At 37.6% G+C, this 16,161-nt stretch overlaps 1 protein-coding gene across 6 annotated transcripts in view; it reads left to right on the forward strand.

Moving 5' to 3' along the window:
* Positions 1-16,161, forward strand: part of EML6 (echinoderm microtubule associated protein like 6) — a 118,642-nt gene that overhangs the window by 57,275 nt on the left and 45,206 nt on the right. For all 6 annotated transcript variants that reach the window (XM_026845303.1, XM_026845305.1, XM_026845304.1 and 3 more), the window contains exons 8-15: positions 4,982-5,119; positions 7,463-7,719; positions 8,090-8,302; positions 8,900-9,067; positions 9,914-10,020; positions 12,733-12,851; positions 13,518-13,704; positions 14,390-14,495. In XM_026845303.1, coding sequence (XP_026701104.1) covers positions 4,982-5,119; positions 7,463-7,719; positions 8,090-8,302; positions 8,900-9,067; positions 9,914-10,020; positions 12,733-12,851; positions 13,518-13,704; positions 14,390-14,495 — 1,295 coding nt within the window. The remainder of the gene's footprint in view (positions 1-4,981; positions 5,120-7,462; positions 7,720-8,089; positions 8,303-8,899; positions 9,068-9,913; positions 10,021-12,732; positions 12,852-13,517; positions 13,705-14,389; positions 14,496-16,161) is intronic.

Raw genomic sequence — 16,161 nt, forward strand, 5'->3', positions numbered from 1 at the left:
GGGGGGGGGCTGTCCATGTTTTTCTTAGCAGCTTTGGTTTTTCTCTTCAGCCTCCTTATTTGGGCTCCATGCATCATGTAAAAGTAATCAGAATCTGTGTTCAAAACGTGCTGAATTTATATACTCTGCTTTAAGTACTAATTGTTTACTAACGATTAACAGCAGGTATAGGTATGTAAGTGGAGAATAGTCACCTCATTCTTCTCTTCTGTAAATAACATGCAACAAACCTGAAACCTAAATACTTTTGACCTATGTTTTACACATCAGGTGTCTGCCCCAGCCTTGAGTGTTTAGAAAATCTCATCTAAACCAAATTCATTTAAAATGCCAGAAAATGAGATTAATGAAAATGCACTGGTGTACCCCAGTGAGAAAGGTCTTCCAGCTGTTTTGTTGTAGCACTTGTACCTCAGAGCTCTGTAGCAGAGAATTGAAATTTCATACAGCTATTTGTGTGTAATTGTCTCAAAGTCAAGGATGTTCCTTTTCCTGTCCCTGTTAACATTTGGCAAATTGATGTCTCTGAAAAAAAACCTAAACATTTTTAATGTGCTTAGTAAGACTTTACTGTCAAGTTTTCATGGACTACTAGTCAAATTATTTCAGAAACATATACGTGGGTTCTACCGTTTGGCCATATTTCAACAGGCCAATCAGTCTTCTACTATATGTGTGGCTTCTAATTTATGCTCCTTTAGATTCCACATTATGTTTCACCTCTGTCTTGAAGCTTGCTGGTCAGTTGGAATTTCTTTTTCCCTTTCCTTTCTATCTTTCTACTTGTACTGCTTCACTATTTCTGTCATCCCTCATCTCTTTCTAACCATCATTAAAATCCGAAGTGGGAAACTTACAGAACTGCTGGTTGTTCACTACAGTCCTGTTATCTACATGTTTCCTACACATTAGTCTTATTTCTTTCACTTTGTAAAACCCGTGAATAGTCTCTTCTGCTTCAGTTTATCTGTACAGTTTTACAGACAGGCACAAATTCACACTGCCTGCATTCTAGTAGGATGCAAGCCAGGTCTGGAGCAAGAGCTGCAAAACTGGGATTAGCTCTGTGCTGCCCTCAGGCTAAGAAGCCTTGCTAAAATTTGGGATTTACTGTCTTGGACTCACCTCTTGTTTGGGATGTAATTCAGCTCTGGCTTTGGACGGTGGACTGCTGACTCAAAGTGTGCTTGAACACACTTCTGCCCCTTTGCGAGAGACGGTGCAAGTATGCTCTTTGTGCACAGAAAGGCTGAATCAGAGGGACTCTCACAGTTGTTATTGTTCTTATATTACTGATGCCTTTGAACATTGCCCTTCTGTAAAACGTGCGTTTGTTAACATTGCAGGTACTTTACTGCCCTACATCATACATCTGTTTGGCTGCTTAGTCATTAGATAACGGGATTGATTGCTCAGATAGTGGTATTTTTTTATATACTATGGCTTTATGTGAGGAATTCCGTTCAAATATATAAATATCTTCAATAAGATAAAAAAGTACACAAAGGGATTTTGTTACCTTTCTTTTTTTTTAATAATTAAATTGTATTGACGGGACTGTTTCTGTATTGCTGTTCATTGTGGAAATTTTCTTAATATTGGATTATGACATTATTTTGAGAAGAGCAGCTATATAATCTACTCTAAATTGTTTTACAGATAAAAGTGTTTAATGGGCCAGATTCTTTTCTCAAATGAGATGTCTAGGTGAAAAGGTCCACTGTAGAGTGACAGGGAATAACTGTAGATTTTCCCTCACAGAGCTGGGAGAAGGCTCTAGCCAAGGACAGGTTTCCTACGGTTTAAACTTCAAAAGCGTGTTAGCTGGCAAAGCTGCCTGCTTCCTGTCTTCTACAGCAGGAACAGGACAGAAACACCGTGCTCATCTGAACTCTAAGAGACATACCACGTTATTGATTGCTTTTGTTCAGCGGAGCTCACACGTGTCTGCCTGTCGCGTTGGGACGTCTTGCCACAGGAACCCCACGAGCTGCTCTTCTGGCAGAATGTCCCCGCTCTGCTGCCTGTCCTCTTGAAGGATCTCTTTCTGTACTCCTGCATTTATAAGGAGATTGATAACCTGGTTTTATATGAATCCATGTGAATATTTATAGCTCAGATTTTTTGTGTGTGTGTGAGCGTCGTTCTGCCGATTGAAGGAAACCAAAGCAGTGGTAAAGCTTCTGGCGTGAGCTGTGGCTTTTTCTGCAAATGAAGTGGTTGCTAGTCAGCCTCTTGGGAGGCTGCAGTCACTACGTGCTCCAATAAATAAACTCACCTGTCGGGGATATTACAGACAAGACTGGAATATTGACTAATATAATGATGTTTCATGAGCCTGTTTGGGTGTTTTAAAACTCATTCATTTAAACGAATGCATAGCAAAGCTGCCAAAGAATGGTGAACACATGTCTTGGCCTTATTTGAAAATATATACACTTTTTATAGAGAAATAGTTTATTTATCTGGCTTTTCCAAAAACAACCTGCAGAAGTATTTTTCCAGAAAAGACACTTTCTGTTTTCATAAGCAAAGCCAGGCTTTTGTCACTTGCATGTACAAATGCCTGTATGTATGCAAAATGCTTTTTTTTTTTTTTCCTGTTAGAAAATTAAAAAGCTCATACTTGGAATTACCCTTTCATTAATTTGAAAAGGGCTTTTTTTAAAAAAGAAAACTGAATCACTCTGCTTGCACTGCTGTGTATTGCCATTACACTTTAATGTATTGGTCAAAGTGATCCATGTGAAACCAACATTTTGGAGTTAAATTTTACTCTGGTGTTTCCTTTGAAATCTTTCCAAATCCTTTCTGGTTCATTCTTTATTGTACTGGGCTCATAGCTTCTCCCTAGCAAGGCTGCTAAGCATCTCGCCTCTTGACTACTTCTGTTTTGTCTTTGAAAACAGTTTTAGCATCCCACATCCATTTTTTTTTTTTTTCACCAGGAAATGGTACTTGCCATTATTTTCCCAGAGAAGCCTTTTCAAGTTCCTTATCATCCTTGAATTCTCTCAGCCTAAGAGGAAACGAGCATCAGTCAGGGTTGTTGATTCTAGACTGATCCTAATAACATTAGCCTCACAAGGCCCAGAAGATTTCTTTCTCAATGAAGGCAGTCAAATTCTATAACCATTTTACTAAATTTATCAAACGCTTTTTTTTTTTTTTTTTTTTACTCCAAGGCTGTATCTTAGTGTTACTGCTGGGGTGGTCAGAAACTTCCTTCTATTCAGGCTATATTCAATGTTCTGTTTATGCTGTTTGTTGTAGTGCCAACATGGTCCTTCAGCATTAGTTTTTCTCCTTTGACGTTTATCCCACTGATGCATTTTTGGAAGCAATACTATCCTTTCCTGGCCTTTGTTTCACTAAGGTATAAAAGTTAAACTCTTTTGGTCTTCTTTAATGTGATACAGTCTTCATTCTCTTAATCAACCTAATAATCTTTCACTGCATCTGTTCCTGGTTTTATTCTGATTTCTTGAAATAACTTGTCAAGAACATGACAGATGAGGTCACTGTGCTATTGTTTTTGCGTACCTCCTGGGGTAGCACCCAGGATGTATTTTAGGAGCAAATTTCCTTTTTTCCTGTCCCCAGCTCACTCATGGATCATAGTCATTCTAAAACTGGAAAATAGTGTGAGATCTTACTTCTTTTTGCTGGTTTCACTTGTTCCAGGCTTACAGCACAGTGCTAGACATAAGGCTCCAAAAGTACAGGCTTAAATTTCATTCCATGTCTATTTGTTTCATCATTAAGAAACCCCTTTCTTCCAATATGATAAATCCATCTCTGGGTTCACAGAGCCTCCTGGCTCACTGTCTGTAGCAAATCTCATTGGCATTCTCATCGTTTGTGCCTGTGTCTTCTTTGAAAGTATTAAATGTTACTATTCCAAAGCTTGTACTTAGAAATCTCAGTAGTATCTTCCATCCAGCCTAATTGTCTCTTTCTGTAAAGCTTGCTATAAAACATCATCCGGTATCACATTACAGTTCTTGTGCAAATTGCTGTTTTCTTGAGTTTAGCCAAAAATCACATATGCTACTAGTCAAATATTTTACTATTTTATAAATCTTTTACAGATGCGTTAGATTTTGCAACGCTGCCCTTAAAATATAGTTGGGTATTGCTGACAATTTTTCTAGCTCAAGAGGTCTTTAATGTATTTTCTTCCATACTTTTTAATTATTCTTTTGTTTAGAAATGTTTCTAAATCTTGCATACTAATGAGATCTGTTTGTGCAGTCATCTGGGAAGCTCCCTCCATTCCTTCTTAAAAATATAGGTTCATTATTTGCTTTTCTCCATCTTATGGCATAATTTGTTGATGATTCTTTTGATTTAAAATTAAGTAAATGAGCAAATCGTCATGCAGCTTTGTCTACTAGTTCATTCAGGGTTATGGCAAGAAAACTTTCCCCATGGTTGGAATGTTTATGCTCTCTGAGTATTGCTTTCACTTTCAGTGAAAATTTCGGACTGATCTGCCCTGACCCTCTCTGTTTACAGAAACTGATTTTTTTTAATTATTCACGTAGGGGAATTCTGTTATATCAGATAAGTGAAGTCTGGAGGTAACACCAAATTATTATGTAATTTAGTTTCCCCCTGTTTTCGCTTCTGCTCTCACAGATATATATTCAGGTCTGAGGTGCCATGACTGCCAGAACTGGGAACAGTAAAGGCTCCTTTATTTTGAAAGAAATTTTAAGCTGGAACCTCACATGAAGGTGTCCGAAAGCTTCATTTAGTATTATTTATCATGACATTTAGTGCCACTGTCAGAAAACTCCATGTCCGTTCTGTGACTGTCTGCTTCAGACAGTCATTGCACACCCTCTTCCTCTTCTAGATCGATAAGCCAATGATCCTCTACCAACGGAGTTAGGCTTTGTGTTTTTCCTCTTGATGATATCGAAATGTTTTGCAGTGAAGAAAAATTCGCTACTGCTTTCCATGTCCTTTGACGCAGGTTGTGGAGTCTGGCCGACCATGCCTTGATAGCTCGGTGTAACATGGAGGAAGCGGTGCGCAGCGTGTCTTTCAGTCCTGATGGGTCACAGCTGGCGCTTGGGATGAAGGATGGCTCCTTCATTGTTCTTCGAGTGAGGTGAGAAAGTCTTACCTTGCTTCTCAGGTTAGTGGGGGGTACAAGAAAATCTTATCAGTTTCTCACCTCAGTGGTTTTTTTTTTCCGAGTAACTCAGGATCGTGATATTAAATCTCTTATTCCTATAAAAATTAAAAATCATTGGGTATTTTATCAGAAACAAAGAGTAAAAATTGAGCGTATGCTTAAAACACCACTTGGTGTTTTAAAAGGAGGTAGTTTGGAAGTGAGGAGCAATGCTTTCTTTAATTCAAAATGTTAGCTCTTAGTAACAGCATTGGTAAAACTTAAGATTTTCAAGCTTGGCATTTTTTATTTATTCTGAAATTATACAAATACCTTGTGAAAAAGAAATGGGCGTAACAGAGATAACGTAGTTTTGAGAGAGATCTCCGTGATCATACAGGTCATTTCTTGCCATACACAAGAACAGATACTCTGCAAAATAATCAGTGATTGAAAGACATCTTTAAGCAAGATATTTGTGAATTCTACTTTTCATATTAGCTGAGAAGCCTCTTTTTGCACGAATGCACCGTACGCAGTAGGCATTTTCTGTGTGGAATGCTGTTACAGAAGGCACACAAAAGCAGGTGAAACAGAACATTGGGTGTAGAGTGAAACAGCCAAACAAATTATTCCTGAAAGAGTGGCAGCGCCCTTGTGTAAGGCCCTGAGTGCAACTGCATCTCTGCCTGTTCCTTTTCTGTGACACATCTTCTGAGGGGAACAAATCTGCAGCCCATCGTCCACCAGACTGGACAAGAGCACTGTGTTTTCTTGGCTTTTTTTGAATCATGCACTCAGCAACATGAGTATTTATTCTCTTTTTTTCTTGGCCAAGAAGGATCTGGATCTATGGAATAATCCAAGGAATTAGCTGCTCTTCTCAGCTGCGGTATTTCCCACTATGGAACAGTTGTGGTACCACTGGTCAGTAATAAGGTACAACTAGGAACAGGAATTTTTGGGTTGTTTTTTTTTTTTTTTTTTCAAAACGCTTTTTGAAGGAAAAAAATGGTTATGAATAAATAAGAATTTTCCCAACAAAATTTCTACTGTTATTGACATTTTGGAGCTTTACCATTTTAAGAGAAACTTCTAACAAAATTATTCTGTTAGGTTTTTTATGATCCTGATGATCTATAATATTAATCTCTCCATTCGTATATCAGCATGTCCCAGAAATCTCTATCTTCAGTTACAGATTTTTCTCCTTTCAGGACTCTGCTTTTAACAGTACTGTGTATCGGCATTTTTAAGATATATTAATGAAATTTATTATTTTCTAAATAAATTTTGTTCTTTTTGTAAATTTGATGCTATAGCAGTTACTAATTAAAGTAGAAATTGGGAAAAAATATTTCAAAAACTTTAAATGGGAAATAACAGAAGCGTGGCATCTGCAGAAGACTGTTCTTCACAAAATTTTCTTACAGCCCGAATGTTTATCCAGTATGGATTGTCTTTGTAAATACAAAATTAATGGCACTAAGGTTTGACTCATTGTTCAGTCAACTCAAGGGAATATTTTAGACATATATTTTTTTAAAAATTCTTTTCTCATAGCCAAAGAATTTGGGGAATCCTACTTGCAAAAATTCTCTCTTTATTCAGTAGCAGGTTCCTTGTTTGATAGGAAAGTAGTAGGTTCCTTGTTTGATAGGAAAGGCCGTTATATAAAATGTAATTTGATAGGGAAGAATTGAATATTTTTTTGAAAAGTAGACTATAAAGCTGTCTTTCCCCCCCCCCCCCCCCCCCCCAAGACACATGAAAGTTATTGTCACTTCTCTGTTTTCCCACTGGTGGGTTGTGGTGGTGCTGGAACCCCCAGTGCTATAGCTAAGAGGTTATGGCATGCAGGATTAATCACATCTAACTAGCAGTCTGATAGTTAGCCTCTAACCTCAACTGTTTGCCTGTCTCCCCAAAAGAGTCAACATGGAGAAATGGTTATCTCCCAAAGGCCATTTCAACGTGGTCTTGTGAGAGACGGGGTAATGGCTCTTCAGATGGAACTCTTTTTCCACTGCCTAGGTTAAAACAAAAACTGAGTCTAGTCTAATTTAGACAGCTAACTATTTTATGGCTAAATTTAGGTGGGTAGAATGAAGAGTATCATTGACAGGTAAAGTTGTTTCTAACTTTTGCTGTAAAAGTCTGCTTCTAACCCATGAAAGCAACAGGAGCTTCCCCCCCCAAAAAAGGGGGTTTTGGGGGTGAAATATGCTTTTTGCCTTACAAATCCTTCAGTGTATCTGTCTCCATGTTTGTCTTAAATATTTGTGGATTGCGTGTTCCCAAGTTTACAGTTCCTGTTTTGGCTGTTGGTTCTTGCAGAGACATGACAGAGGTAGTTCATATTAAAGACCGGAAAGAAGTAATCCATGAAATGAAATTCTCACCAGATGGCTCTTACCTCGCTGTGGGGTCTAATGATGGCCCAGTGGATATCTACGCGGTGGCTCAGCGATACAAAAAAATAGGAGAGTGCAACAAATCTTCTAGTTTTATAACTCATATTGACTGGTCTGTGGACAGTAAATTCTTGCAAACCAATGATGGTGCGGGAGAGAGACTGTTCTACAAGATGCCGTGTAAGTTTACAAGGGGCTCATGTTGTGAACAAGTAAAGGTCAGTGTTGGTTTGAAAGAATAATAAAAAAAAATATATAAATAGTATATCAGCAAGTGGAGTTTCTTGACTGGAACTTAGATAAGTATCTAACGTTTTTCCACTTTTGTATGTTTTTAGCATGTTTATGTGCAGCTCCATTAGAACTGGTAAGATGTGTGTTGTGGTCAAATACCACAAATGTGAGATTAGACTAATTTAAGGCAAAACTGTGAATCTTTATAATTCCTTGAGACTAAAAGACTAATCCCAAGAAGAATACACAGATAAATGTGATGAAAAGAAATGGAAGTTACTGAAGAACAAATGGTTGAACATTGGTGTATTTTCAGCTGGGAAGCATCTAACTAGCAAAGATGAGATCAAAGGAATTCACTGGGCCTCGTGGACCTGTGTGATAGGATCTGAAGTGAATGGAATTTGGCCAAAGTACACAAACATTACAGATGTCAACTCTGTGGATGGAAATTACAACAGCTCAGTGCTAGTGACTGGAGATGATTTTGGACTGGTTAAATTATTCAGATTTCCATGCCTAAAGAAAGGTAAGATAGTATTTTCTCTTTCTGAAGAATGCAGTATTTGGATATGGATACCATATCCTTATATTTTCTGATGGTGGCTTTGGATTCTTGTGCACACACTAATTTGAAATATACACAATTCATGTCAGTATTAATGGACATAAAGGTGAGACTTTAGCCCTCCCTATCCAGTGATTTCCAGCCAATATTTATGTACTTGTTTTGAGAACGTGTAGTTTAACTTGTGCTTATTATGATATTTCATTTTCCAAAACTAATTCAGCGAGACTTTACATCACATCAAAATTGTATCAACACCAGATGCACTACTATAATTTGTCCAAATTTATGCCAGTAACAATTTCAGAAACTTCAGCAGGGTTTCACTGTCTGTTTTATGCTGTTATTTTATGCCATTATATCTCTCTATTTTATGCCATTTATTTTTATTTAATAATTACTATTAGTATGAGAATATCAAGAGGCATGTAGGTGTTTTTATGTTTTCAGTTTTCATAAAACTGTGGTTTGAGCCCAGAGGGCAACTGATACCTTCATTGGCTGGCTACAATGTTACTTTTTTTTCTTCTAACTAAGAGTTCTATTTTTGGTTTTTAGGAGCTAAATTTAGAAAATACGTTGGCCATTCAGCACATGTAACCAACGTCCGTTGGTCCCATGATTTTCAGTGGGTTTTAAGTACAGGAGGGGCTGATCACTCTGTTTTTCAGTGGCGATTTATTCCAGAAGGGATAACAAACGGCATCCTTGAAACATCTCCACAAGGTAAAAATGAGCTCTTATTAGTTATTTATTAAATAAAACCAACAGAGAATGAAGCACTGTTGGAAAAGCTTTTGTTGAATTGGCACAGAATATTTCTATTAAAATTCCCTGGAATTACATATAGTCAGCATGTTTGGGACATTTTACTTTTCATGGAGAGCCATTTATTTCAGGCAGGGTATATTCTGCAGTCTGCTGTGTTGTATGTTTAGGAATACATGAGTAGTATTTGTCAAAGCCTATGAAAAAGTATATTTAGAGAGAGATTACTAGATCAAGCCAGATTTTCAAAATGAGCCATCTAACTTGCATTCAGAAGCCTGACTAGACAAGTTGTTTAATTTTCTTTCCAGTGTAAATTCACATATATCTGTGATAGCTATACTTTAGAATTGTTTTCTTTCTGTATCCATGATGTGTAAAAATTGGATTCCCTGCAGCAAAAGGGCAAAATTCACCCCGTCCCTGCACAATTTGGTAAAATACCTGTGTTACAGCAAATCTTTTTAGACACAGTGATCAGACTGAAAGTTTTTATTTACCGTTTCTGTATGTTTTCACTCGAAAGCCTGTTCAGAAAACAGTATTCTGTCAGGTGATGGAAACGTCCCAGGAACTACTCAGTTATTCTCCACCCGCCTGCCACCTTCCTGCCCCAGGCATTGAAACAGGAGAAACAGAAATGGAAGCTGACACATTCAGTCAGCCCATGTGATTTTCACAAATTCTTGAATACTGCTTTTTGCATAAGCTAAATTATATAAAACCATCATCTTTTATTTTCTTGTGATTAGATGTGTTCAATGTTGCTTGGGTTGTTTTATTTTTTATTTTTTTTTTATGCAGAGGGTGGCGTCGATTCCTACAGTGAAGAATCAGATTCAGATTTATCTGATGTGCCAGAGTTAGATTCTGACATTGAGCAAGAAGCTCAAATCAACTATGATCGCCAGGTGAATAAAAATTAACACATTTGCCAATCATCTGACTATTATGACGATTCAGTGAATAATAGTAAAAGAAGTTTGCAGCTAATTCATCAGACTGCTTTAAGATTATTTTGACAGCATTCAGCTGTTTATGCAAGCAATATACATAAAAACACAGTTTACTTTAGCTGGAGGTGACAATTTTAAAGGGTTTGGAGAAAAAACCATCAGTGTATATACCACTGTACGTTAGAATAAAGAATATATCTTAAAAAGCACAAAATTAAACAAGATTTTGTGAGACCATATTGAGACCATATTGCTCTTCCCATTCCCATGATAAATTTTAGAGAAGGCTTTTTGGTGCTATCAAATTTAGAATCCCAATTTGTAGAATATGGCTCATGGAGTTTTTGTCTGACTTTTGCACATTCAAATCAGAATACTCTCTTGATGAGTGTGAAGCCTGTGTAATACATTTATTTGTGACAGTGTCTTTTTTTTATTGCCAAGAACAACAATGCCTTAGAATTAAAATTGCCCTAGTTTATGGGAACCAAGCAAAAATGGTCTTTAATAATCACTTAATATGCTTATGGTTTTTTCTATTTTCGGTACATCTATGTTCTGAGATGAATGAAGATAGATTGCTTCCATGCAAGAAGAAAAGGACTCAGTGTTCTTTACTGCATGCTTGTTTGGTTTGGTTTTTTTTTTAAATTTTTTTTTTTAGGAATAGTAGTGATCTTTCAGTGCTGATTTATGCTTTGTCACTTGGGCACAGGGGGGCTGCACCCCTCTCTGTGCCTCGTCACCATGCTCAGCTCTTGGCTCCTCTTTCACAAAGCAGTTTTACCTTGCTGCTCCCTGATGTGAGATTTCACCTAACCTGCAGCATAACAATTTGCGCTCACACTACTGTATTAGAAAACATTATTCAAGTCACAAAGTCACATGAAATTTAGAAAATGCCACAATAAAATGTTGGTTTGCCCTTTTTAGGTGCATGGATTATAATTACACTTTTCTGCAGGAGTTCTACTTCATTTGGTGTGGGGGATATTTAGTTCTCACCTAACAAGAAACTATTAGCTCTTTTTTCATTCATTCTTCTTCTGTGAAGGAAGCATTATTTTCCTTGTGGTTCTTTCCATTCCGTTCATGATACTGAGTGCTTTACAAACACTGATCTTTGTAACAGTTTGTCATGTGGGGGGGTGCTCTTATCCTTGCTTTGAAGGAAAGGAAACAATAACATCAAATTTTGCTATCTGTTGTCTGACTTTCACTTCTGTTTAAAAATAGCTGAGACCTGATTTTCAGGAGCTGTTGTCATTGTGAATAGAATATTACTTGTCACCTTGTCCCATCACCTTATCAGTTGCAGCAGTGAAAGGTCAGAACTTCCTCAGAGCAGAAATGGGAACTTGTACTAAGCATACCTAAGCTTGGTTCAAGTTGGTTTGAGTGATTCAATGGCTGATACAGAGCTGCTTTCTACGGTGTGGAAGGACCATCTTTTGTCTTGTCACCTCACTTTCTAGATTCTGCAATAAATTACACAGGTCCTTCTGACAGCAGCTTATTTTACCTCTGTATTACAGAGATTGATTGCGTTTGCCAAATGACACAGAAGGTTTCTCAAATTTTCTCCCTCCCCTCTCTTCTACTCCAAGTCTCACTGGAGTGCTTGTCCTCTCCTCCTCCTCCTCCTCCTCTCCTTCTCCTGAGTTTCCATCTGTATTCAAATTAGACAGTATCCTCCTCCACTCTGTCTGTGTGTCAAAAAGGATGCCTGGGTTTAAAAACTAAAAGTGAAAAAATAGTTGTAGGCAGTAAAACAGCAATGTTCCAGGCAGGTTAATGCATGAAGAAACTAGAAGCAACTTGAAATAGAATCTTATATGGGAAGTGTGAGACAACCCCAATCATAAGATGCACTTCACATTTTGTTAAAGGAAATAATTTTCAAAGGAACACGGAAACAAAAATATTAATCTTGAGAATTGGGTTTGGTGGGGTTTTTTTTAATGTTACGGAAGAACAGTATAGAGGATTCTAGATTTTGAGATGCATTAGAAAATAATGCTCCTGTGTTCTGTTTCATTGGGAGCCTTCACTGAGGAGCAACAGTCAATAAATGGATGAGAACACTCAGGATAAAGTACAATACATACGAGTGACAGGCTTTGAAGACACTTCCGACTTCTTTAGCAGTTCTGTGGAGTTTCAGCATTTCTCAAAGATTTAAATGTATAGTATTTTGTGTATTTATAGAGCTGTAATTCTACTTCAGGATTCAAGACACATTGGCAAATCACTTAAGTGCTGTTGGTTATTGTATATTTCACCACAATCCTAGATTAGAATTAATTCATTATGTTCAGCTTTGAGTATGTACACGAAGCATATATGAAGTTAAAAGATACTTGAAGATTTCCAGTCAGCATTGAAATTCCTTTTCACCAAGTGACACTAGAATCTTCTAGAAAAAATACACTCTGGTGCTGCTACTCCAGACTCATGTTCTGGGCTACTCGCACAGGAGAAGACTTGCTTGTCTGGAAAACTTTTATTATATGAAGTTCTGTAGGAAGCAACAGCGACTCACACTGTTATAACTACCAAACATCACATGAACATGTATTAAACGTAATACTTAAAGTCACTTTCTTTCATATATACAGATATTTAGAAAACTGGAGACTTGCAGTTAACTTTAACAATTTTCTTCAGGTTTACAAAGAAGACCTACCTCAGCTGAAACAGCAAAGTAAAGAGAAAAACTATTCTGTGCCCTTCCTTAAAAGAGAGCGAGCGCCTGAGGACAGTTTAAAGTTGCAGTTTATACATGGGTAGAGTAATATTCGATCATGCTTGTTTTTTCTGATTGTTGAAACATCCTAGCAATGTTAATCAGTTCACATCAGTGTTTAGCAAGGCATTTTTCAATGCTTATCCACTGCCACAATTAATTTTTTTCTCATTATTACTGTGGGTAATTATTGGAATATCAGATTTTCTTTTTTCAGCTGTATTTGTTAAGGAACAAGAGAGGTTGTAGTACTGTAGCCATATAATAAATAATAAATCAGCATTGCATTTTATAAAATTACATTTTAAACTAGCTGCTGACTACACATTATGGTTTTGGGAGCAAAGATTTTCTGTAAGTTAATCGTGTTAGCTGTGATTTGCAAAATGCCTGATGGATTCCTGCTTGAATCCAATTCCCTGTAAAACTTACTTGGATGCAATTCTATGTGGATTATATATTCTTTTTGTGAAAACAGCACTAATTTAGGAGTTAGGCGCAAAGTTAAACCTTGAGAGGATTCACGAATGCCTGTTCCTGGTGGGAATAGTCTCTCTCTGCCTGTGTGCTGTGATATTCTTGAGCTAGCGTTGGTGCTGCAGCTGTACTCTTTTCAAGTTAATGCACAAATTAGTTGCACAGTTTGTTACAGAAATTACCAGAATAGTTTTGAAACAGAATGTAACTTGTTTTGTATTTATTTCAGTTATAGAGGGTATGACTGTCGAAATAACTTGTTCTACACACAAGCTGGAGAAGTGGTCTATCATATTGCTGCTGTAGCTGTCGTGTATAACAGGCAGCAGCACACTCAGAGGCTGTATCTTGGCCATGATGATGACATCCTCAGCCTAAGCATTCACCCAGTGAAAGACTATGTTGCTACTGGACAGGTTGGTATTTAGAAGTGATGGTCTTGGTAAAACATGAAAATTAATTCTCTTCGTAGTATATAATTAGAAAAAAAAATGTGGTTCTCTGCCCTTCAGTAGAGTGTTTTCCCCTAATATGTGTGAGTGTATTTCCTATATCCCTGCCAGACTGCTGGGGAGTGCTGGACTGGAAACCATTTGAGGTGATTATTAAATCATTTCTGTGCAACAGAAAAATGGCCAGTCTTACCCTGTGGCCTTGCAAAACATCTTACATTCACTTTGAACCTCTGCTTTCACCAGTGAAATGCTGTATTTTATCTACATCCTAGGGAGGGGTTGGTATTTCATTAGTCAGCCTCAGTGTTTCTGTACTGTAGTAGCCTTGAAAAGCCTTACTCAGATAAAGCCTATTTGGTGTTGGGCACTCTACTGATACCTGGTACTGAATATGATCTATTCATTGTATTCATGGATCATGGTAAAGTGCATAATCAATATTATACTGAATACGGGTGCTTTAGAGAATACGTGATGATATTTCTCTATAAGAGAAAATATTTCTCTATAAGAGAAAAAGATAAGATAGGGCAAGTGGAAAAGTAGTTACCTCTGGAGGGTTGTGAAGATGTGATAGTGCTAATCAGTGATATTGGTGTGCTGTGAGCTGCTGTGAGCAGATGTTCCAATGAACCCTCTGGTTTAGGTTGGAAGAGATGCTGCTATCCACGTTTGGGACACACAGACACTGAAATGTTTGTCATTGCTCAAAGGCCAGCACCAAAGAGGAGTGTGTGCACTGGATTTTTCAGGTACGCCACAACCTACATTTATCTAAACAATTAGTTAAAAAGCAATCCTTATGTGGAAAACTTGATTCGAATAGGTAGCCAGTTTTACAACCAATACAAGTTTTACATGAAAGTGTGCTGCCGGTTTTGATAAAAATAATGTGTGTTGTTAAGTCAGTAATCGGCCTTTGCTCAGTTGATCGATAATTGGGTTTTTTGATGCCTGATACACAATAGCGAGTGGTGCAGCTAGGACTCTGGTGGCTGCCTACATGGTGGTATAACACTTTAATTGTATTAATGGTGACTTGAAGTTTCAGGTTGCCATTAATGGCAGAATGGTGACCTGAAGTACATAAAGAAGACGGAAATGTGATCTGTAGGCTTATACAATTCTTCACATTTGCTAACAACGCCCACATTTTTTAGTGAGTTTAGAGAAGAAGTAAATATGATGAACAGTTGTCTGCTTATTTCTCCTACTTGTCTTTCTGAGATGTGTGACCTAAATTGTCTCAGTTACCAAAGGGTAATTCCTGCATTCAGCACTGAACAATGTAATCCTTACAGTGTTGACTTAGGTGCTTTTGTGTCTTTATTAAGTGCTTACAGATCTGTTTTTCCTTTTTCTATGTAAAATAAAAGAAAAATTACTCTAGCTGAACTGTCCTTAACTCTGATTTTTTTTTTCAGACATTATTTCTTTCATATTCTCCTCTCTAGAAATGTGGTAAGAATTCACTGGGACATAGAACACATTTATGAGTCAGGGCTACACCAAAGAAGCTTTACTTCCACAAAGATAAGTCTGTGGAACTGGTTCATATTCCATTATCAGAAGAGGAGCCTTGGTGTTCATCCAAGAGCTGGAATTTGAATTACTGATCCACTGTGGTGTGTAACTTAGCTCTGAAAGTAGATATGGTACTAGAAGAGAAAATGGTTAAAGAGGATCTAATTGACCTAGTGTGCATAGAAGTTAAGAAAATTTTATTAAGATCCCTAGTTGAACAAATGTTGATATACTTAGAGATTACCTTGCAGTTTACATTTTATCAAAAACTAGGTTGCTGTATAGATAGTAGTGCTCCATGTATTACAGTCCAGGTACCTTGATAAAAGCACAAAGAATAAGCTTGGTGCATTTTCTGCAGACATAAATATATACAAAAGTATTAAAGCTCTTCTATCAAGCAGCAACCACTGGCATCATTACAGCATTGCATTAGGACCTGCTCCTGAGAATGTCCCTAGTGCCTTCCTGAGGGGCTTTGTCAGAATTCTTGGCAAGAGAGGAGCAGGCAGTTGTGCAAGGACACGCTTCACCACAGGATCAGTGCTGCTGCGTTGGCTCTACTCTATAGGGAGTTTTCATTGTGTTCATAATAGACCTTTCTAAATTAGGTTCAAATCACACTACTTGAAGCTTAAAGAAACAAGCCCCAAAGTCCAAAGGTACCTTTTTTTTGGCTGTCCTTGATCTGGCGGCTGCCTCTATACCGCCCGTTCTCTCTGCCCGTACCTGCTTTCTGAAGCACCTGCTGTTGACCAGCGCCGAGAACGGGCTGGATCATGGTTGTAAGACCTTTCTCACCACATGGTGATTCAAAGTTTATAATGGCATTCGTGCAGTGCTTGGCTGTGACCTCTGGTGGCTAACTTAACATCTATAATTTTGGGTATCAAT

The sequence above is a fragment of the Athene cunicularia genome (genome assembly GCF_003259725.1).
Source record: "Athene cunicularia isolate RWA chromosome 3 unlocalized genomic scaffold, athCun1 chr3_part1, whole genome shotgun sequence".
NCBI lineage: Eukaryota > Metazoa > Chordata > Aves > Strigiformes > Strigidae > Athene > Athene cunicularia.